General features: G+C 36.6%; 2 protein-coding genes across 5 annotated transcripts in view; one reads left to right on the top strand and one right to left on the bottom strand.

Moving 5' to 3' along the window:
- Positions 1-4,606, bottom strand: part of ITGB3BP (integrin subunit beta 3 binding protein) — a 67,758-nt gene extending 63,152 nt beyond the window's left edge. For 2 of the 3 annotated variants that reach the window (XM_025871763.2, XM_073896624.1), the window contains exon 1: positions 4,330-4,553. In XM_025871763.2, coding sequence (XP_025727548.1) covers positions 4,330-4,334 — 5 coding nt within the window. In that variant the 5' untranslated portion in view covers positions 4,335-4,553. Of the gene's footprint in view, positions 1-4,329 lie in introns of all 3 variants that reach the window. The other variant, XM_025871764.2, reaches the window with a different exon arrangement.
- An 18-nt stretch (positions 4,607-4,624) lies between these two features.
- EFCAB7 (EF-hand calcium binding domain 7) overlaps positions 4,625-21,489 on the top strand; it is a 43,991-nt gene continuing 27,126 nt past the window's right edge. The window contains exons 1-6 of one of the 2 annotated variants that reach the window (XM_073896621.1): positions 4,625-4,828; positions 6,990-7,177; positions 11,599-11,810; positions 12,629-12,715; positions 13,278-13,473; positions 13,896-14,017. In XM_073896621.1, the coding sequence (XP_073752722.1) occupies positions 4,740-4,828; positions 6,990-7,177; positions 11,599-11,810; positions 12,629-12,715; positions 13,278-13,473; positions 13,896-14,017 (894 nt within the window). In that variant the 5' untranslated portion in view covers positions 4,625-4,739. Of the gene's footprint in view, positions 4,844-6,989; positions 7,178-11,598; positions 11,811-12,628; positions 12,716-13,277; positions 13,474-13,895; positions 14,018-21,489 lie in introns of both variants that reach the window. The other variant, XM_025871762.2, reaches the window with a different exon arrangement.

Raw genomic sequence — 21,489 nt, 5'->3', positions numbered from 1 at the left:
ATCTTCTTCTTTTTTTTTTTCTTAACATATATTGCATTATTTGTTTCAAGGGTACAGATCTGTGATTCAACAGTCTTGCACAATTCACAGCACTCACCATAGCACATACCCTCCCCAATGTCTATCACCCAGCCACCCCATCCCTCCCACCCCCCACCACTCCAGCTGATCTTTGCAGTGCATTTTTTAGTATTCTAGTTGATAAAGATACTTTTGCTTTCACTTGGGAAGAATGGCAATACACCTGGAGAGTATGTTCCAGGGTTACACAGAGAGTCCTTACTTTTCACAAACCTTAAAATTGGATGATATAAAGTTTTCTGTAGGATCTACTTTGTTACAATACACAGATGATTGCTTCTCTGCTGCCTTTCTCAAACCTCTTCATAGGAAGACAGCATCTACTTGTTAAAACTTTTGGTCTTAAAGGGACATAAAGTCTCCAAAGAAAAACTACAGTTTGTTCAAACCCAGGTTTGATACTTATGACACATGATCTTGATATAAGGACTACATTTGGATCCAGGATTTATGGCATCCTGAACTTCCCAAAACCAAAACCAAAGCACTAATTATGATATTTTCTTGGACCAGTTGGCTGCTGTTGAAATTGATTCCAAACTTCTCTTATGACTCAAATTCTATTTGCTTTACTAAAAAGTAACAAACTTGACCTATTATTTGGAAAGACTGGGAAGACAAGCTTTTGGGACTTTAAAGTCTTGAATAAAGTCCTAATTATCAACTTCCCTTTTTCCTCTTTGTATATGAGAGGGAAGGGAATACCCTTAGAGTACTCACCCCAAAACTCATGAGGTATTATAGATAACAACTAGACCCTGTAGCACAGGGGTATCCCCCTTGCCTCAGAGCCATTCCTACCACTGCCTTTTTGGATAAAGCCAATGAAGAAATAGTCAGGGGATCCCATCTTTGTGCCCCATGCACAAGAAGTCCTCCTTAATTCTCATTACACTCAACACTTCTTAGTCATTTCATCTCCTATGAAATCCTGTAACTGCTCCTCATATAATTCTCACTGTAGTAACTTTAATCTGGCTATTCTCCCCTTCTTCACTGACAAGACCCCTCATGACTACTGAACGCTGACAGATCACCTTCTGACTCCCGGTAACAATTTACAGGAAACTCCTCTACACAATACAGATTTTACATGGTTTACTGATGGTTCTTATGTAAAGGATGAAAATGGTATACCACATACATACCACATGGTAAGTAATGTGCTGGTATGTTACTGCAACTCCTTTGAAGTCACCGAGGTAGCACCTTTCCCTCTGGCTACTTTGGCCTAACAGTCTGAGTTATACACCCTTACTCAAGCTTGTACCTTAGCCAAGGGTAGAACCACAGACATTTATACCAATAGCCAGTATGCCTTTAGGGTAGCTCAAGACTTTGGTATGTTATGGAAAAGTGAGGTTTCCTTACCCCCAGTGGGGATAAAATTAAAAATGGTTCCTATGTCTAGAATTTATTTGATGTCATACTTTTGCTGCCTACTCTGGCTGTTAAGGTCCCCAGCATTCTAAACTTGACTCCCTGGAGGCCAAAGGAAACCACCTTGCTGATATTTCTGCCAAAAATGCTGCTTTCAAGGTCAAAAAATTGACCAGAAACGTTCAACAATGGGCCCCAGAATAGGAGAAAAAATTGGAAATCTAATAATTGTTCATTTGATAAAAGGAAAAAACTGACTTGGACCAATTAACAATCTGGCTCTACCAGAAATTCTAAAATTCCCACTACTTACCACTGTACATGCACTAAACCATTGGTCTACTAACAAAATGATAAGTGTTCATGAACCCATATTGGTGAGGAAATGTTAATGAGGTCACAAATAGTGCCCACCTCACTTGCCTCACCTGTCCAAAACACAATGCAGGGAAACCTGTCTGCACAGCTCTCCAACACTTAAATTGCCTCAAAGGCCAGTTTTCACAAATGGATTTCATAGAGCTTCCCCATCTAATGGATTAAATATGCTTTAGTTTTGGTTTGTATGTTTCCTCACTGGACTAAAGTTTTCCTTTGTAGACTGGCCACTGCCTCTTCTGTGGCCAAAATTCTGTTAGAAAAAAATTATCCCTACCTGGGGAACCCCTCTGGAACTTCAGTGATTGGGGAACCCATTTTACCAGTTAGGTAAGTCCATGCTATTTGGCTAGTTTTACAACACTTTATTGTGCATACCATCATCAATCCTCAGGGTTAGTCGAACACACTACTGACACCATTAAGACTCAATTGGCAAAATTTGTAAAGACCCTCCAAATATCTTGGCCTAAAGCAATGCCTTTTTTCTAAATATCAGACCCCTTCCCTTGCGAACTCATAGACTTTCACCCTTTGAGACAGTCACAGGACATCCAATGCACTTGGCTCCTGATCCCTTTGACTCACAGTTGATAAAAGGAGATTATACTTCAATATTATAAAGGCCTAACTGCTTCTATCAAAACTACCTATGCTTTGGTAGAGCAATTTTTTCACAGTGTACTCTCAGTAGACAAAAACTTTAAGCACCACATCTTGCAACTTGGAGATTTCATCTATTGGGGGAAAAAAAAAGACAAAAAAATACCTCCTGAAAGACTCTCTTCAACCTTGCTGGAAAGCCCCCTCTCAGGGACTGTTAGCCAACCGTTGTGTGCCAAACCTCAAGGAACGGACTCTTGGATTCATGTGACACATCTAAAGAAAGCCATCAAACCCTGACCGGATTTGCAGACCATCTGGTCAGAAAGATTTCCTGGAATTGAGGCAGACAACATCTGATGACACAGACTTCCCAAGATGTCTGGACCAGGCCTGTTAGAAGGTTCAGGAATTACAGAAGTCTCTCTTTTTCATCTAGAGTATTAACTAACTCTGGATTCTTATCCAGAATTCATGGTTTCTGAATTTTCAACTTTACCATATTATTAACACACTTGGTTCCAACAGTTCTTTTGAGATAACAATACTTTTTAAAAGGTCTTTGAAGTTTTGCTGTTTTGCAAAAAGTTCACCAGCTATTGCTTCATGTTTATACCTACACTGTATCTTCTCAAATGCACAAGATAATTCTTTCAGTGCGCTCTTGCAGTAATCACCATTCTGCTTTCATGACCACTTGAAGTAGGGACTTCCAGGAAGCATACAGGACTCTATTTGCCTCAGCGGGGGGAACTTTTCTTCCCTAAGCTGGAATAAGTGCCAGTCTTGTTAGTTGGCTACTTTCAGATCTAGGATCCTGGTTTAGAACTATCACACAATTTGGAATTGTCATGTTACTTTCAATTGTGTACTTGTTGCCTGTCAAATCTTTTTATTTTTATTTTTTTTAAAAGAGAATGAGAGATAGAGAGCACGAGAGGGAAGAGGGTCAGAGGTAGAAGCGGACTCCCTGCTGAGCAGGGAGCCCGATGCGAGACTCGATCCTGGGACTCCAGGATCATGACCTGAGCTGAAGGCAGTCGCTTAACCAACTGAGCCACCCAGGCGCCCTCCTGTCAAGTCTTTTGAAAAATGATGTACTCAGTAAGACGATCTCCAACGCTTACAATCTTGATAAATATGGACTATAGATGGGGAAATGCCTGAAAGTTCTCCCTGCTACGCCTCGTTACTAAAATTTGACCTCAATAGGTTTCCAATTTGTACAATTTCCCTCCAAAGTGGGACATAACACCCAAGAAAGATCCTCCCTGGCACTAAGGGACAAAAGGTCACTGAATTAAGAAGAACCTGACTCTTAATCAGCGACGGTTTTGGAGAAAGATCTTGACCAAAAGGAGGAAATGTGAAAAATAATGAAGGGGAAACCTCATTAAAGTGGCGAAGAGATGATAGAAGGGGAGGCTAAAAGGGGATCTCATACCACTGAACGTCAATTATAGGAAGAACTATCAATTACAGACCCCAACAGAAGAGTTTCAATAGTTAAGAACCATCGATTACAGGTCCCAATAGGGAAAGATGTACACTGCACCTCCTACAAAATACAGACGACGCTTGCAACTCAGCCAAGGAGAAACCGTCCCCTTGAACCTGAATTGACTGTTCTCCCACGGACTTTGGGTCAAAATAATCCCTCCCAACTTCTTCCCTCTTCTCCATAAAATCATTCTCCTTTGTTGAACTTACCTACGGTTTAGCCATAGCTTACACGCAGCGAATTGAAATGCTTTGTTACTCCAGAATAAACTCATTTTTGCTAGTAAAATAACAGGATTTTATTTTTGAGGACAACATAATATCTACTCTCATTGTTCACAAAGGGACCCAAGAAACAGCAATGGGGTGGGGGAGGGGGATACCTACGGCATTTCGACACTCAGGAACGCACCACCGCGGGATAAAAGGAACTGGGCCACCTCTTCCTGAAGCAGAGTACCTTCGGAGGGCGACGCCGGAGTCTGAAAAGCCCGGGCCTGAGGCTGCCAGACGCGGCGTCACACGCAAGGTGGCCCGCTGGAAACACCCTCCCACCTCCCAAGGATCCGAGTATAAGGCGGAGAGGAGAGGAGACGCTAATTAAGGACCTAGGACCTCATCCTCGTCCCTGCCAGCGCACCACAGGACCCTCTCTTCACTCTGGCCATTCCAGACCCCGACAGACGAGCGGCACAGCCGTATCTGTCCTCTCCTGATTCACCTCCCTAGATTTCTACCCGGACTGTTTGGGGAGGTGCTCTGAATCTTATTTCCGGTGGCGGAGAGGCGCAGTTGCCATGGTAATTAAAGGAAAGGCCGAGGTCGTTTGGGCTGCGGTGACAGGATCACGGAATCTGTGGAGAGAATTGGCTGCGCTTCCTCGCGTGTGAGCTGGAATTAGGTAGCAAACCGCTGGCTGTCTCTGTGTCTGCGCCGCGCCCTGCCTCGCTGTCCGGCTTCCTTCCCTCTCACCTGCTTCTTTTACTTCTCTTGCTATACCAACGCTGGGTCCGTGTGTACCTAAAGTGTACATACAACCGCAGCTGCGTCCTAGAGAAATGCAAAAACAGAGAGAGGTTGCCCGCGATCAGCTGTGAACGTATTTCAGCGTGTAGGGCCAGGGACTGGGCGGCTCTGTTTCCCTTGGCCCTTCAGTAAGCCTTAGGCGCTTGTTAACAGTTTATTTTTCTTGGTAGTGTGGCGGGTTATTTATGGAGCCGTTTGCTGCAGTGTGCTCTCTAGGCCCCTGTCTTGGTCTCGGGCTGGAGTTTTAAATGAAGGCGGCTTCCAAGCCTGAGGGGTGCAGTTATATATTTATTTAAGCTTCCGTTTAGTCTCTCGTCACAAAAAGGGAAAGAATAGAATTCTGGAACATTTCTACTGTGGGATTTACACGTGAGGTAGACACCTTATTTGGAAAGAGTATTCGAGGACGATCCCACCCCCCCCAAATACTTAAATTTAAAAATTGCTTGCTGCAAAATGAACATTCATTCTTCCTTTCTTATCGGAACAGTTTTCCTCCCCACATTTGTGAGGAGATGCGTGCACGCATATGTGTTTAAAACTGATGCTTAATTATAGTGATATCAATTTGCAGTAACCAGACTGTGACACCACATCCCTATGGGGTCTTTCTAAATCTGGTGTAATATGAAAGTGTCAGACAGGCAGTCTGTGTATTATAAATAGGGTACTTCATCCATGGTAAGTGATTATTATCTTTCTTTCCCAAGTGTAAAAGACCTATATAATTCAAGAAGGTGCAAGTGATTTAGGCCTCCTGAGTAAGAATCCAATGAGTCCTGAAGGGGACCCTACCTGTGTCGTCTTATTGTTGAACTTGAAATATTCAATTTATTAGGTTGGAATGTATTTTTAGAAGTCAAAGCTGGGTAAAATAATGTGGGAAGCTGTTAGACCACCAGCACAATTTAGTGCCTCATAGTAACTGTTGTACAAGAAGCCTTCATTCACATTAATAAAGAAGAAACTGTTATCAAAATTTACTGCCTCTTGTTACTGCTAGCTGGGTGACATCTCTGTCCCTCAATTTCCTTATCTGTAAAAGGGACAAAAAATACCTGACCACTGTAATAAGGATAAATTAAGATGTACGATAGTTCTTTAAGGCTTATGAGCTGAGGTACTATATAACCTCACAACATTATTAGTAATGAATGCAGTAAAATCTCACAATAATGCTTTAAATAGGATCCAAAAGAGTCATTCAAAATGTTGGCCAGCATTATTGAGATGTTGGTGAAGTGACCTTGTTGCTCCTGCTGAGGTGATGGATGCCAACTGCCAGTCACATTACATCCAAATTCTCATTGTTGTGGAGTTTCACTCTTTCAAAGTTTATTTAGCACTTATTACGTGCGAGGCACTGTTCTGTATGCTTCACGTGTATTAACATATTTAATCCTCATGACAACCCTATGAAGACTTAACTTACTGTCCTCTTTTTTTAAAAAGATTTTATTTGAGAGAGCGAGCACAGGAGAGAGAGCGTGAGCACAAGTCGGGGGGGAAGGGCAGAGGGAGAGGCAGACTCCCCGCTGAGCAGGGGGGTCAATGTGGGACTGTATCTCAGGACCCTGGGATCATGACCTGAGCTGAAGGTAGACATCTCATCGACTGAGCCACCCAGGCGCCCCCAACTTACTGTCCTCTTATTTTGAGAGTATTGTTGTGTGCTTTTCCTTTCCTCTATGATACTTACTTTGTTTTTATATTACATCTTTGCTTTGGCTTTATTCTTTTGGCTTTCTCATATATATGTATTTTCTATATATATTTTGTCTCATATAGTTGATTTCGAAATATGCACACACATATATATATGTATATATATATATACTGCCAAAGGCTTATTCTAATTTAGCATATAATAATACCACCATATGCATATTATATTTGTCTTTTTTCCCCATATATGAAAACTGTAATGCTTTGATTCCTCTTCCCCCCATTTGAAAGGCAAGGTGACATTTGCATTTTAGGGGATTAACATTGACTAAAATTTTTAAATTATTTTCTAATAGAATGGCCATCAGTCCAGGAAGAGATGCAACTTTCTCCAGTCAGAAGTCAGCGCTTTCAGAGAGTCCTCGAACAAAGACATTTCCACTAACTGAAGAAGAGATATTTTATATGAATTGTAGAGCTGCCTACTTAACTGTTTTTAAAAGCAGCTTAGAAAACATTATTTCTAAAGAACAACTTTACTTGGGTAAATTTTTCTTTAAAATATATGTATTTTGCCTTATTTGTTCAAAGTTAATAGATCAGAAAGACAGGAATAAGAATTGCATTGTTGAATCATCCCAGTTTCTTAGGGAAGCTTGAGCAATGGAACTACATTATGCTATTGTGCCATTTTATATATTTATATATTCTAGTAGCTTCAAAATAAAACATCAGTGTTTATACAGACTAGATTAGTATTCTTAAAGCTTCCATCAATTACTTGCTTAGAAATATTTTTTTAAAAATTCTTACTTGGTACTTTAAGGTTTATATAAGATTCTATATAGGTATATATATATATTTATTTATATAAGATTTATAAGATTCTATAGTAATAGAATTTAAAACACTTGACATCTGAATCACTAGCCTGAATTTGACCTACAATGGGGAAAATGTAAAGAATATATAAAAACAGGTTGAATGATTGTAAAAGAGAAATATTAGGAGATAAGTAAAATTTTAGAAGTGCTGTTTTTGTTTTTTTGTTTGTTTTTGGTGGGGGGAGGAGTTGGTCTTTATTTTTTTTTTAAAGATTTTATTTATTTATTTGACAGAGACACACACAGCGAGAGAGGGAATACAAGCAGGGGGAGTGGGAGAGGGAGAAGCAGGCCTCCTGCTGAGCAGGGAGCCCGATGCGGGGCTCGATCCCAGGACTCTGGGATCATGACCTGAGCCGAAGGCAAACACTTAATGACTGAGCCACCCAGGCGCCCCAAGTTGGTCTTTTTTTTGCTTCTCTCCATTGTCATATCTAAAATTTCTCTGGTTGTAAATATCCCTCAAACCAGTGAATTTTGTCCTTACCGGGTATATCAAATGACTTGGAGGTCTTTACTCTTGAAAAAGTGGTAAACAATACCAGATAACACTGAATACTCATGTCAATTTCATCAAGGCTAATAACTTTATAAATAGAGAAACTGAGTTATTTTGCCAACTTTGGAAGCCGTTTCCTTAAAGAAAAATTCTGACATATTTTTGAAATAACGTCTTGGGTCTGTATCCAATAAGATCTCTATTTGAGGAAATCCATATTTGAAATATGAAAATTGAAAAGATTAAAATATTTTATTATAAACTATACAAAGATTAAATTTATATTTTATTATAAACTGTCATTTTAGTTTTTATTCTTTTGAAAGTAGTCTGAGATCATGAATCTCCTGTTTAAAAGTTTAACCTGTATTTCGTTATTATGGCATTTAGTTTGTGAATCAGTAAGTATATATTACTAAGGTGTTACCAGTCTTAGAGAATTATCTGGATAATTCAGTGTTTGTCTCTTCAGTGTTTTGGTTTTATGGTGGAATTCTTTTTGTAACATTATAATGATTGAGTTCAGATAATCTAGATTTTTAAAAAGTAGGGTAAACCAGGGCGCCTGGGTGGCTCAGTTGGTTAAGCGACTGCCTTCGGTTCAGGTCGTGATCCTGGAGTCCCGGGATCGAGTCCCGCTTTGGGCTTCCTGCTCAGCAGGGAGTCTGCTTCTCCCTCTGACCCTCTTCCCTCTCGTGCTTTCTATCTCTCATTCTCTCTCTCTCTCAAATAAATAAATAAAATCTTTAAAAAAAAAGTAGGGTAAACCAGTGAAATCTTTCTTATTACTATATCTTTCATCTATATCTTTTTGCCATTTATGCATATAACATGTGCTTTGACATTCTATTTCAAAGAGTAAGATTATCAGAAGAGTAACATTATCAGAGTTTTAGAGTTCCTTTTTTTCCCAACTTATAAATAATACAGGTATTATAGACTCACGTCAAGCTTAAAGTAAACCCTGGCAAAAGATCAGTATTTTCTTGTAAACCTTTAAACATTTACAGTTACAAGTTTTTACTGTTATTAGACATAATAATGGACTCCCAACTAATTCTAAAATTAGAAATTTAGTTAGATTAGTAATTACTAAGTTATACCTATTTCTTAGATATGAGAATGTGTGTTTACTGAGTACATGTTTAGGCATAATTTTATTCTAAGAAAGTTGTTTTGTAATTAATAGTTCGTTAAAAAAGGTATTTTCTTTGTTTTTTTAGAGGGGGGAGGGGCAGAGGGAAAGGGAGAGAATCTTAAGCAGGCTCCATGCCTACTGCAGAGCCCAGTGTGGGGCTTGATCTCAACACTCTGAGGTCATGACCTGAGCTGAAATCAATAGTTGGAGCTTAACCCACTGAGCCACCCAGGTGCCCCCAAAACCATTTTGTTATTGAAGATAGCACCAAGTGTATGCTGACCTGCCACTTGGGAAAGAGTTACACATTCATTTTCCCAAAGCTGTACAGAAAATAGCATTTTCCTTTTTTTTAAAGATTTCTTTATTTATTTTAGAGAGCAAGACAGAGCGCACAAGTGGGGGTGGGGCAGAAGGAAAGAATCTTCATGCAGACTCCCTGATGAGTGCAGAGCCGACATGGGGCTCCATCCCACAACCCATGAGATCATGACCGGAGCTGAAACCAAGAGTCAGAGGCTTAACTGACTGAGCCACCCAGGCGCCCCTCTTTCTTTCTTTCTTTTTTTTTTTTGAGTACTTTCCACCCCTAACGTGGGGCTTGAACTCGTGACCCCCAGATCAAGAGTCACATGCTCCACCCACTGAGCCAGCCAGGCACCCCAGCATTTTCTTTAACATGGACTTTTGACTTCAAATCACAACTTCATTTAGTTCCTACTTGTATTCTTACCTTTTAAAAGGTGGCTGGTGATGGAATCCTAAAACACATGTATCTTTTCCCTGATTCTCTTAATAGATGAATTATGGAATTGTCCATTTTTATGCTAGGCAAAATACTTATCTTTTGTTCATTCCTAGGGCAACATGGTAATCAGGGCTTTTGTCTACATCCAAAATTAGCCTTTGGGAGTAAAAAAAAAAATTACATTGTCTCCATTGCTACAAACTTCCATAAAGGCTTTCTAGGTGCAACTTTTGTTAGCTCTACAAGTCACCTCTAGATCATCGTCTTGTTTCCTTTTCTCTGCCAAAGTTTAAGTTATCTAGGTATGCTGCACTGTCATAATCTGGAGGATGGGAACATTTCTCTTATGTGGACTTCTAATATGTTACTAACTTTATATCGTGACCATAGGTAGCAATTTTACACTTAAGGTGTGAACTTCCTATTTAGATTATAAAATTTAGGAACCAAGGAGTTTGAATCTCTGAAAAAAAACAAACCACCATGTATTATGCTTATACACAATGAATGTTCAATATAATGGACTCACAAATGTCTGTATTTATTATCCTGCTCTAGTTTCTATTTCCTTGAGGATATTTTTAAAAATTGTTTTATATATATTAGTCCTTATTCATTATATTGTGGACTATCCAGATTATCATTTTTTAGTGCTAATTGACAATGCCCAGATCTTGTGAAATCTCACCTAAGATAGTTAGAAATACCCAATATAAGGTTTTATAGTAGAAGTTGGTAGCACAAAGGACAGTTATACCTTTAAAATTTTATTAGTTCTATCTACAGTGCTTAGGAATCTTATCACTGGTTCATTTTAGATAGCATTAAGTCTTAATTTGTAGAGATTTGTTTAAGTTCAAATTACCAGTTTACTTCTTTTAAAAAGTACAAAATATAATTGTTTAAAACCATTATATTTTAGTGTGTATGATATACACAAATACAAAGCCTTTCTCACGTAATTTGTTGCCTCTCATAGAAAATAAGGACATGCCTTTTAAAACAAGAATGTCTCATGAATAACTGGTTATAGGACTATTTTTAAAGATTCTGGTTAAAAATTAAGAGTAATTCAACCATTGCATCTCCATAATAGTCTTCTCTCAAACTATGTTGAGATTCTTGATTTTTAGCAAGGCTATAACTGCAAATAGATAAATTTTGTGCACATATTTGATATTTGTGACATGATTACTATTCTTGAATTAATGATTAGTATTCATGATTAATATATAACAATGATGAAGATTTTAGATATCATGCCTTATTGACAATAATTTTCTTAGATTAATGATTTCCTCATTTCATTATTTGTTGGGCCAGAATACTTTTTGTGGTTATTCTTAGGTCCTCAAAACAATTAAGTGGATGGTTGTTTTTAGTCTTTTTTTTTTCCAGGCACTTTTACAAAGTAAATCATATGTTATCAGTTAAACAATGTAGGTTGAGAACCAACTGTCAGAATAGGAAAAATATTTAATTCTGGCATTAATAGATCAAGAATCTGTAGCTGGTAACACATATATTTTTTCATTTTTGAAAGTCAGGCATACATTGATATCACTAGATTATCAACCCTAAAGGTGTGTGTGTACTTTTGTGTAATATTGTAATGTATAATGATTGAAAGAAAAAATACCCTTAGATACCAATTCCAAATGTTACTCTAACAAATAACACTTGTTTTATTGGGCAGCTCTACAGCATGCAGGAAGAAATCCATCCCAAAAGACCATTAATAAGTATTGGACTCCTCAAACTGCCAAACTGAATTTTGATGATTTTTGCATAATTTTAAGAAAGGAGAAACCTACTTCAAAAGCAGAACTACTAAAATCATTTAAGCAATTAGATGTAAATGATGATGGCTCTATTTTACACACTGACCTTTATAAACTTCTAACAAAGGTAAGATTTGTGAAATAGTTTATAATATACATTGCTAATAAAACCTTTGGTATTCTAGCTTTGGCTACTAAGGCCACATTAAAAATAACTTTCATTGGCAGGTGAAATGAATCACATATATGTTGTTTATAAAGTACTTAAGGATCCTTCTGGATGAAAGGTGCTCTGTAAATAAAACATAAAGTATAAAATTGAACCCATGTTGCAATCCCCTTGTGTTCCTTTGCAGTTATTTGCTGCCCAGAACTTTTTGTAATTCAGGAATAGATTCATATGTGATAAGTAAAAGGGAAACATAGTATAAGTGGGATTGGGAATCCATTCTGATTCTTGGTATACTGTGAGAAATTATAATTACTGTAAATTTAGTAGGAGCATTATTACTGGATTGATGATATATATTGTTGAAATTTAATAAACTGCAGTTCATACTTTTACAAAATTTAATAAAATTGTGAAATTTTATATGTTTTATTCTTGCTTGACACAATACTCATTCTAAGATTTATAACCATATATTCAAACTGACTTGTAGAAAAGATTAAAGTGAATTTCCACTCTCCCCCTTCCCTGCATAACAAAGTGATAGTCATTTGCTTTAAAATAAATCTTGTTTTAGGGCGCCTGGGTGGCTCAGTCGTTAAGCTCAGGTCATGATCCCAGAGTCCTGGGATTGAGCCCTACATCGGGCTCCCTGCTCAGCGGGAGGCCTGCTTCTCCCTCTCCCACTCCCCCTGCTTGTGTTTCCTCTCTCGCTGTATCTCTCTCTGTCAAATAAATAAATAAAATCTTAAAAAAAAAAATCTTGTTTTTTTCAGAGAGGTGAGAAGATGACTCGAGAAGAAGTAAATGCTGTAATAAGTTTGGCAGATGTAAATGCTGATGGCAAATTTGACTACATCAAGGTACATAAGATGATATTAATGTAAATTTGTATACTGTGTAAGAGAAGAATTTTTAAAAGAGCATATCTTTTTAATATTGGCAGTGATATACTTAATATGTTGTGTACAAATCGTACTTGAAATTTAATCTGAAGAGTATTGTAATCTGATGACTACATTAGAAATAATAAAGGTAAAATACGTGCGTGTGCTCACACACGCAGACACTCAAACATAGAAACTCTCCTCAGGAATATACCTTTTCTGGGATGGAAGAATCATAAAAATTATTTAGAACAAACTCAAGCCTACACGTCTTATAAAAAAATAATAGATCACCTCTCTTTGTGTAACATTTTATTTTCGCTCAGAGTATGACCTCCTCATTGAATCATGGCTGCATTTCATTAGGTCACTTGAGGGTGGTCGATCTGATTTCAAGAAAATAAAATGAGTAACCTAGTTCAATAGGAAATATATTCCATCTATCAGTCTATCCCTTGCCTACTAATGTGCATTTGCCTCCTCCCAAATGTATGATTGAATGTCTTACCCATTGGACTATTTTTTTTATTTCCTATAGTTTTGTAAATTATATATGACAACCATTGAGCAATGTCTCAAAACTACTGTAGAAAAACTGGAGGTTGACAGTAAACTGAGGCATCAACAGTTTGGAAGCCACACTGAAGGATCCCCTGAAAGGGACCCATCACCAGTACCAAAACCATCACCTAGAATCATAAGAAAAACTGATCAGGAAACATTCTCAAATAAAGGTATTTACTTTTGACACTAAAGATTTCTTGATCAAGAATGAAGGGTCATATTCAGATAAATTTTTCTTCTGTCTTAGCTTATCAATGATAAATGAGAATCCAACTTTTGTTAGCTACTGTTTCTAGACTCTCAGCTGTAAAAATCTATTGAAGTAAAAATTTTATTATGGAACTTGACCTGGCTATGCTCATTATATTTTGTTAAAACTAAAATTTCGGGGTAAAGACTGACAGGGGCTACTAGCCCATATATTAGGGACTATTAAAGCCTGATAATATGAAACTTCTGACTTTATTTCAATAGGAAGAACAAAAAGAAAGAAATTAATACACATGCCTTTTATACTACACTGTATTTAGAAACAGACTTAGTATTTACAACTTGTCATAATGTGAGACCAAATAACTATTACTTGTTACAGGTGATACCAGGAGTTCTTTACTGGCAACAACTCGAAAATTCAAAACATCTGTTTCTTTCACAATTACCATGGGTGCTAATAGTAACCAAAACTCAAAGTTAACTGAGCCAAACTCAATAAAGGTATTGTATTTTATATTACTTATTTATTTTTTAAGATTTTATTTATTTATTTGAGAGAGAGCATGAACGAGGGGGAGGGGCAGAGGGACAAGCCGACTCACTGCCAAGTGGAGAGCCTTATGACGTGGGGCTGGATCCCAGGACCCTGAGATCATGACCTGAGCCGAAGTCAGACACTTAGCCAACTAAGCCACCCAGGTGCCCCAAAGGTATAGTATTTTAATTTAATAGGTAAGACTTTTTCTGAAAAATATTTGACATTAAGTTTATAAATAACTATTCGGTGTCTACAGAGAACCAGTAAAGTTTGTGAAGTAATTTTCTGATATTTTTCTTTGTATTACAGCATTTCAGTTTTAATAATTTTAAACTAAAAATGATGGATAAGAATAGTATTAAAAAGTCTTTAGTTTGAAAGTAATGACTTTTCAGTTTTTGAACTTGAAGAATTGATTATCTGAATATGTACTTTGCAAGCAATTTTTAAATTTTGTTTAACAAATATTTTCCATAGGTATTTCTTATAAATAAATCATTCATTCAATATCAGTTCCTATGAGAGAAAGACAATAAAGTCACTTTGCTAAGTCAATATTTGTGGAGTGTTAATATTGATCTTCTTCCTTTGTTTTCCCTTTTTAGACTCAACCTTTACTAGTTTTCTTTCAACAGAAAATAATAGCTACAGAAATATAAAACATTAACTGGAAACTGCTAGGATACATTAAAAATGTGTACCTAGAGACCTCTGTAAAAGGGGGGAAAATGGTTATGACCACATACTGTAACTGCTGTTAGAAAACTGAACTGATTGTTCTCAAGGGCTACATTTTTGTTTCAAATAACAACTCTGTATTTGTTATTGAACTCTGAAGTCCCTTATATCTTTAAATTGCTAGAGAGTGACATTTGTTCTATATTAAAATTTTAAAACATTATCTCCAAGGAATTTTGTTCAGACTGTTTAGGAATCTCTACACCCTAAGCAATTTGGTGTGCATGTCCAACATGTTCACACACAATATTTAGTGCTCCACCAATATTATTTTCCACCAATGGAAGATTCCTGTATTTTGCAACTAAATTAAGTGTTCATAAAATTAACTTATTAAATAATTGTGGTTTATCTAACTCAAAACTATAAATTAATAATTTTAGCCAGTATAGAGAAATATTAATCTGGATTATATTAAAACCATAATAAAGCTTTTTCTCAGTGTCATGCTCCTGTTAATTGGGCCTTTACCAATATAATTTTTTTTAACCAATACAATTTCTTAATGTAGTTCAACTCAAAAAATATTTATTAAAAAGGTAATATATGCCAGCTATTTTGCTTAGTATAAAATATGGGTATTATATTAAAAAATAAAAAATGTACTTGATTATTAATATACCAAGGTAGTACAGCATAGTATTTCATTTATTCACTCATTTATTCAACAAATATTTATTGAGTGGTAACTCTGTGTCAAGCACTGGTTTAGATACTGATTAAGAGCTTTGAATAGAGGGCGCCTGGGTAGCTCAGTCATTAAGCATCTGCCTGCGGCTCGGGTCATGATTCCAAGGTCCTGGGATCGAGTCCCACATCGGGCTCCCTGCTTAGCAGGGGGCCTGCTTCTCCCTCTCCCACTCCCCCTGCTTGTGTTCTCGCTATCTCTTCTCTGTGTCAAATAAATAAATAAAATCTAAAAAAAAAAAAAGCTTTGAATAGAGATAGGTCTATCCTTGAATTTTAGCTTTGTCACTGGTAAGTTAGTCAGCAGTTCTTCTGAGTCTCAGTTTCCTTATCTATAAATTTAAAATTATATTTAGTGTGTTTTTGAAAGATTTAAATCATCTCACATGTATTAAACATTTAGCACAGTGCCAGGAACATAGTAATCACTTTAACAAATAATACTATTATTAATATTATAGAACTAAGAAATAACTGTAGGTATTTATATGGAAATAACATGATGAAAGTATAGTTTAAGAACTTATGCTACTGGGGCACCTGGGTGGCTCAGTTGGTTAAGCGTTTGCCTTTGACTCAGGTCATGATTCTGGGGTCCTGGGATCGAGCCCTGTGTCAGGCTCTCTGCTTAGCAGGGGAGTCTGCTTCTCCCTCTCCCTCTGCCCCTGCTCATGTGTGCTCTCTCTCAAATAAGTAAATTAAATCTTAAAAAAAAAAAAGAAAGAAAAGAAAAAGAACTTATGCTACTGTTGTATGTTGTGTATGGAGACCTCAATTTAGGGAAACTATCTGAAAGGCTGATAGAGATAGCCAGATATAAAGTGATGACAGCTAGGCCTAGGTTAGTACCTGAACATAATAAGGAAGGGACAGATCTAACAGACAATGCCACAGTTAGTCTATAGGCCATAGTGACTGTGTAACAAAAGACAACTTTTTGCATCTTTGACATCAAGAGCAGGGAATGGTGCTGATGACAAGTAGGAAGTAAGTAAAAGATAATAGAAAAATTTAATGATTAAAAGCAGATGGCAGAGGCGCCTGGGTGTCTCAGTCGGTTAAGCGTCTGCCTTTGGTTCAAGTCATGATCTCAGGGTCCTGGGATCAAGCCCTGAGTCAGGCTCCCTGCTCATCAGGGATTCTGCTTCACCCTCTCCCTCTGTCTCTGCCCCTGACTCTCTCTCAAATAAATAAATAAAAATCTTTAAAAAAAAAAAAAAAAAGATGGCATACTGTCAACTTTTAAAATCTGTGACTTTCTTATAAAATTAATGTGTTTTGGAAATACTTTGTAGTCTTCATATTATTTACCTGACTTTTTATTTTTTAAAGATTTTATTTATTTATTTGACACACAGAGAGAGAGAGAGAGAGAGCACAGGCGGAGGGAAAGGAGAGGGAGAAGCAGGTGGGGCTCGATCCCAGGACTCTGAGATCATGCCCTGACCCTGAGGCAGATTCTTAACCGACTGAGCCACCCACATGCCCCTTACCTGACTTTTTATATCCTATTTCTGATCTTGATCTGCCCACTATTGTTTACTCTCTGATATTTCTTAGATGAGCTGAAATGATTTTTCTAAAAAAAAAAATCTGTGAATTTTAAAGATTCTCTTATTCAGCAGGATTCAGTTGTTTGCATTTTACTTTGAATTTTTAAAATAAATTTCATAAGTTTTATAAATACTCTGAGAAGTACTTGTTATAAATACAGTTATTGTGTGATTTATTTTTTTAGTTAAATTTTTATTTTTATTTTTTAATTTAAATTCAATTAATTAACATATAGGGTATTATTAGTTTCAGAGGTAGAGTTCAGTGATTCATCAGTTATTTGTATAACACCCAGTTCTCATTACATCCCATGCCCTCCTTAATGTCTGTCACCCAGTTACCCCATCCCCCCACCCCATCCCCTGCCCCAGCAATCCTCAATTTGTTTCCTGTGATTAAGGATCTCTTATGGTTTGTCTCCCTCTCTGATTTCATCTTGTTTTATTTTTCCCTGCCTTCCCCTATGCTTCTCTGTTTTGTTTCTTAAATTCCACATATGAGTGAAATTCTATAATTGTCTTTCTCTGATTGACTTACTTTGCTTAGCATAAGGGTGATTTGTTTTAACTGAGATTGATAGAATAAGTTACTAGAAGAACTGTTAAATTAATTTTCTTCAAATACTTTAAATCTATTTTAAACAAGTTTTGTATCTCAATTTCATGTGGAGTAGAGAAATATGGAATTGGGACAGAGCAAGTTCTCTTCAGAAGTTAGAAAATTGTTGAAATGGGGTATGCGTAAATCAGACTTTAAACTACAAATTCACACAATTGGAAAAGGACATGAATTACAGGAGGAAAATAAGACCCTTTCTATAGATCACATGTAGGTACTTTATCACTATTTGTTTTTAATCCTGAATTCTGTTTGCTTAGGTTTTGTAATGTGCAAGGAATGTTAGGAATTTTTCTTTGAGATAATAGCTTTGATTGCCAGTCATGACTAGAATTTGAGAAAGCCCAAACCATGAGTTGTAAACTCTAGAGATGCAATACTTCCCATATTCAGACTCCTAGAATGTGTTTTATAAAATGTGTATATGTATTGTATAAAACATAAATGTTATATAACATATGCATATGTTGGGTATAGTTGTATAACATATTTGTTTTATATATGTCTATGTATATAACAATACAAATATAAACATATATGCAATATAAACATTTATATACATATATACAAATATAAACATTTTAAAGTAGAAGTGGTTGTCTAAATTTTTGTGAAGGCTCCAAATAATTTTGTCGCAAAAGTTCCTCATATTTTCAAAATGATCAATTCAACTTGTTGATTAGATGGCATTCCATATAAATTACTCTAAGTCTATGCTAGATTTATGGCTTAGATTAATTCTACCTCACCTAAAACTTTAGTAACAGTATAGAATTGTATGTCAAAACAAATTACATTCTCTACAGTGTTCCAAGAAAAATGTAACTTTACTGATACATTTAAATCTTTTTTTTAAGATTTTATTTATTTATTTGAGAGAGAGAATGAGATAGAGAGAGAGCATGAGAGGGGAGAGGGTCAGAGGGAGAAGCAGACTCCCCGCTGAGCAGGGAGCCCGATGCGGGACTCGATCCTGGGACTCCAGGATCATGACCTGAGCCGAAGGCAGTTGCCCAACCAACTGAGCCACCTAGGCGCCCCCATTTAAATCTTTTGGTAAGTAGAATTTTCAACTCAACTATTTTTAATTTGTGCTTTTCAGCATTTGCTTATACATTGTGAATGAAAATAAGTAAAATTTGTATATATATATGACGAATTAACAGTTTTTTCCTTTTATATGAATTTACCTGAATTGGTAGAATATAGCGCCACCTTATGCCCTGTGTAAGAATTACAAGCTACTATTTTATTTCATCTTTATATTGTTAAACTTTACCACATAGAATTTCTTACACTGTCATTCTAAAAGTTTTTAAAAAACTCAACCTCCTTCCATTTTTCTCACAATACTCAAACTGTCAGCTTAATCTATAATCCTTTCAAATTGATTGATTTGAATGAGCCGGCCATTTTATCAGTACTTTTTTCTTTTAATTCGTAATATTTTAGTCTAGGTTCTAGAGGAAAAGCTTTGTGTGATTGAAGTCTGTTTGTTTTAAAAGAAATTTAGGTTGAAGAAGCATTGTGTTTTTAGTAACTGTGGCAGATCTTAAGAATTTGAATGCTTTTGGGGCGCCTGAGTGGCTCAGTCGGTTAAGCTGCTGCCTTCGGCTCAGGTCATGATGCCAGGGTCCTGGGATCGAGCCCTGCATCGGGCTCCCTGCTTGGCAGAGAGCCTGCTTCTCCCTCTCCCTCTGTCTGCCGCTCTGCCTACTTGTGCTCTCTCTCTATCTCTGTTAAATAAATAAATAAAATCTTAAAAAAAAAACAATTTGAATGCTTCCTTTTAAGCAGGAGAGCTACAAATTCTCCTAGTAATGTCATTATTTAGTATTAAAAATAATCTGATTATTACATTGAAGTTTGTCTGATATAAATAATGTGGCATTTGTCTTCTGTTTTATAATAGCTGTTTTTCCATCATTTTCCAGCCTTGTTAACCATGTATTGTAGTATCTAGGTTGGCTGTCTTTCCAAGGAAACATAAATTCCCTTCCTGTACTTTTTCTAAAACTGGAATTTAGGAAAGACCTCCAGTAATAATGCTTAACTCACTCCCCAGCTAAAGGCATCTCCTGTCAGCCCATAGCACTGCCCCTTAAGAAGTACAATAAGCATATGGAAAAATTCTTCCATCTTTGAGTTTCTCAAATGTCACATACTATGTTCACTACCAGTGTACCAGGCAAAATGCAATATAGGCACACCTTGTTTTATTGTGATTCACTTTATTGCGCCTCAGAGATACTGCATTCTTTTTAAGTTTTTATTCATTCATTTATTTAAGTAATCTCTACATCCAACATGAGGCTCAAATTCATGACCCCAAGATTTAGAGTTACACACTCCTCTGACTGAGCCAGTTAGGCACCCCTGCATTTTTTTTTTTAATTGAAGGTTTGTGGCAACCCTGTGTCAAGCAAGTCTATTGGTGCCGTTTTTTCAACAGCATTTGCTCACTTTGTATCTCTGTGTCACATTTTGGTAATTCTCTCGGTATTTTGAACTTTTCATTATTATATTTGTTATGGTTATCTGTGATCAGTGATTATGACTTGCTGAAAGTTTAAATGATGGTTAGTATTTTTTAGCAATAAAGTATCTTTTAATTAAGGTATGTACATTGTTTTTTAGACATAATGCCATTGTACACTTAATAAACGATAGTATAGTGTAAACATAGCTAACTTTTCTATGCACTGGGAAACCAAAAATATTGTATGACTTGCTTTATTGTGATATTCGTTTTATTGCAGTGGCCTGGAACCAAACCTGCAATATTGCCGAGGTACACCTGCCTTTTTTAGTTTGTTTAAACACTTTATTAACTGTGGGGGAGGGGGCTGCAACACCCACGATTAAATACAAATTTTCCAGCTACTGAAGTATGCATTTTTCAATAAGGAACCCAAATAATTATTTTTATCTTTTTTTAAAGATTTTATTTATTTATTTATTTGAGAGAGAGAGGGAGAGAGAGGGAGAGCATGGGGAGGGGGAGGGGTAGAGGGAAAAGCAGACTCTCCGCTGAGTGGGGAGCCTCATACAGGGCTTGATCCCAGGACCCCAGAATCATGACCTGAGCCAAAGGCAGACGCTTAACCAACTGAGCCACCCAGGTGCCCCTGATTATGTTTAACACTCTAATATATGGGTAATTCCAAATGATAATGCTTTCTCATACTTTATAGTAATTTCATAAACATGAGCTTTCTTTTTCTTTTTAACATGAGTTTTCTTTAAATACCAGATTTTGAAAAAATCATGGCAGATATTTAAATGTGAAAAAGAACTGAATTTTGAATATAGCTGGTAGTTTGGAGAGAGAGTAAGGAGACCTAGGTCCAGCTCTGGTTCTGCAATCAAGGAGAATTGTGACAAGTACATTGCTTTATTTTTCAGACTTTCATCAATCAAAAGAGAAGTCTGGACTGGATTGCTTTTTAGACTTCTTCTGCCTTAAATATTTTATAATTCTAAACTAGTATCCCTTACCATTCCATATGGGTGACTATAAACATATTCATAAAATACTTTAGATGCAATTCCATTTGATAATGCTATAGTCAAAATTGATTTGAAAGGAAAACATGTTTTATTTGATGTCAGAGCCTTAATTCAAACTGTCTCAAATGGTAACTTGTCTAAATACTGTGAGAGTATATCTTTCCTTTCTTCCTCTGTAACAATTGTCATCTTCCAGGGTCATGTTGATTATACCATGGCCAATTGGCTTTGAAGTAATGTCAGCATCTGTTGTTAGTCCTTAATATATTCTTATCCAAGGGATTTACGGGGAGGCTAAATGAAAATCTGTATATACTCTTACTCATTA

Source organism: Callorhinus ursinus, unplaced genomic scaffold (assembly GCF_003265705.2).
Source record: "Callorhinus ursinus isolate GAN/ISIS: 27379988/994484 unplaced genomic scaffold, GSC_fseal_2.0 scaffold9, whole genome shotgun sequence".
In the NCBI taxonomy this organism is placed as follows: Eukaryota; Metazoa; Chordata; class Mammalia; order Carnivora; family Otariidae; genus Callorhinus; species Callorhinus ursinus.
The sequence above is the reverse complement of the archived record's forward strand: the minus strand, read 5'-3'. Positions and strand labels throughout refer to the sequence as shown.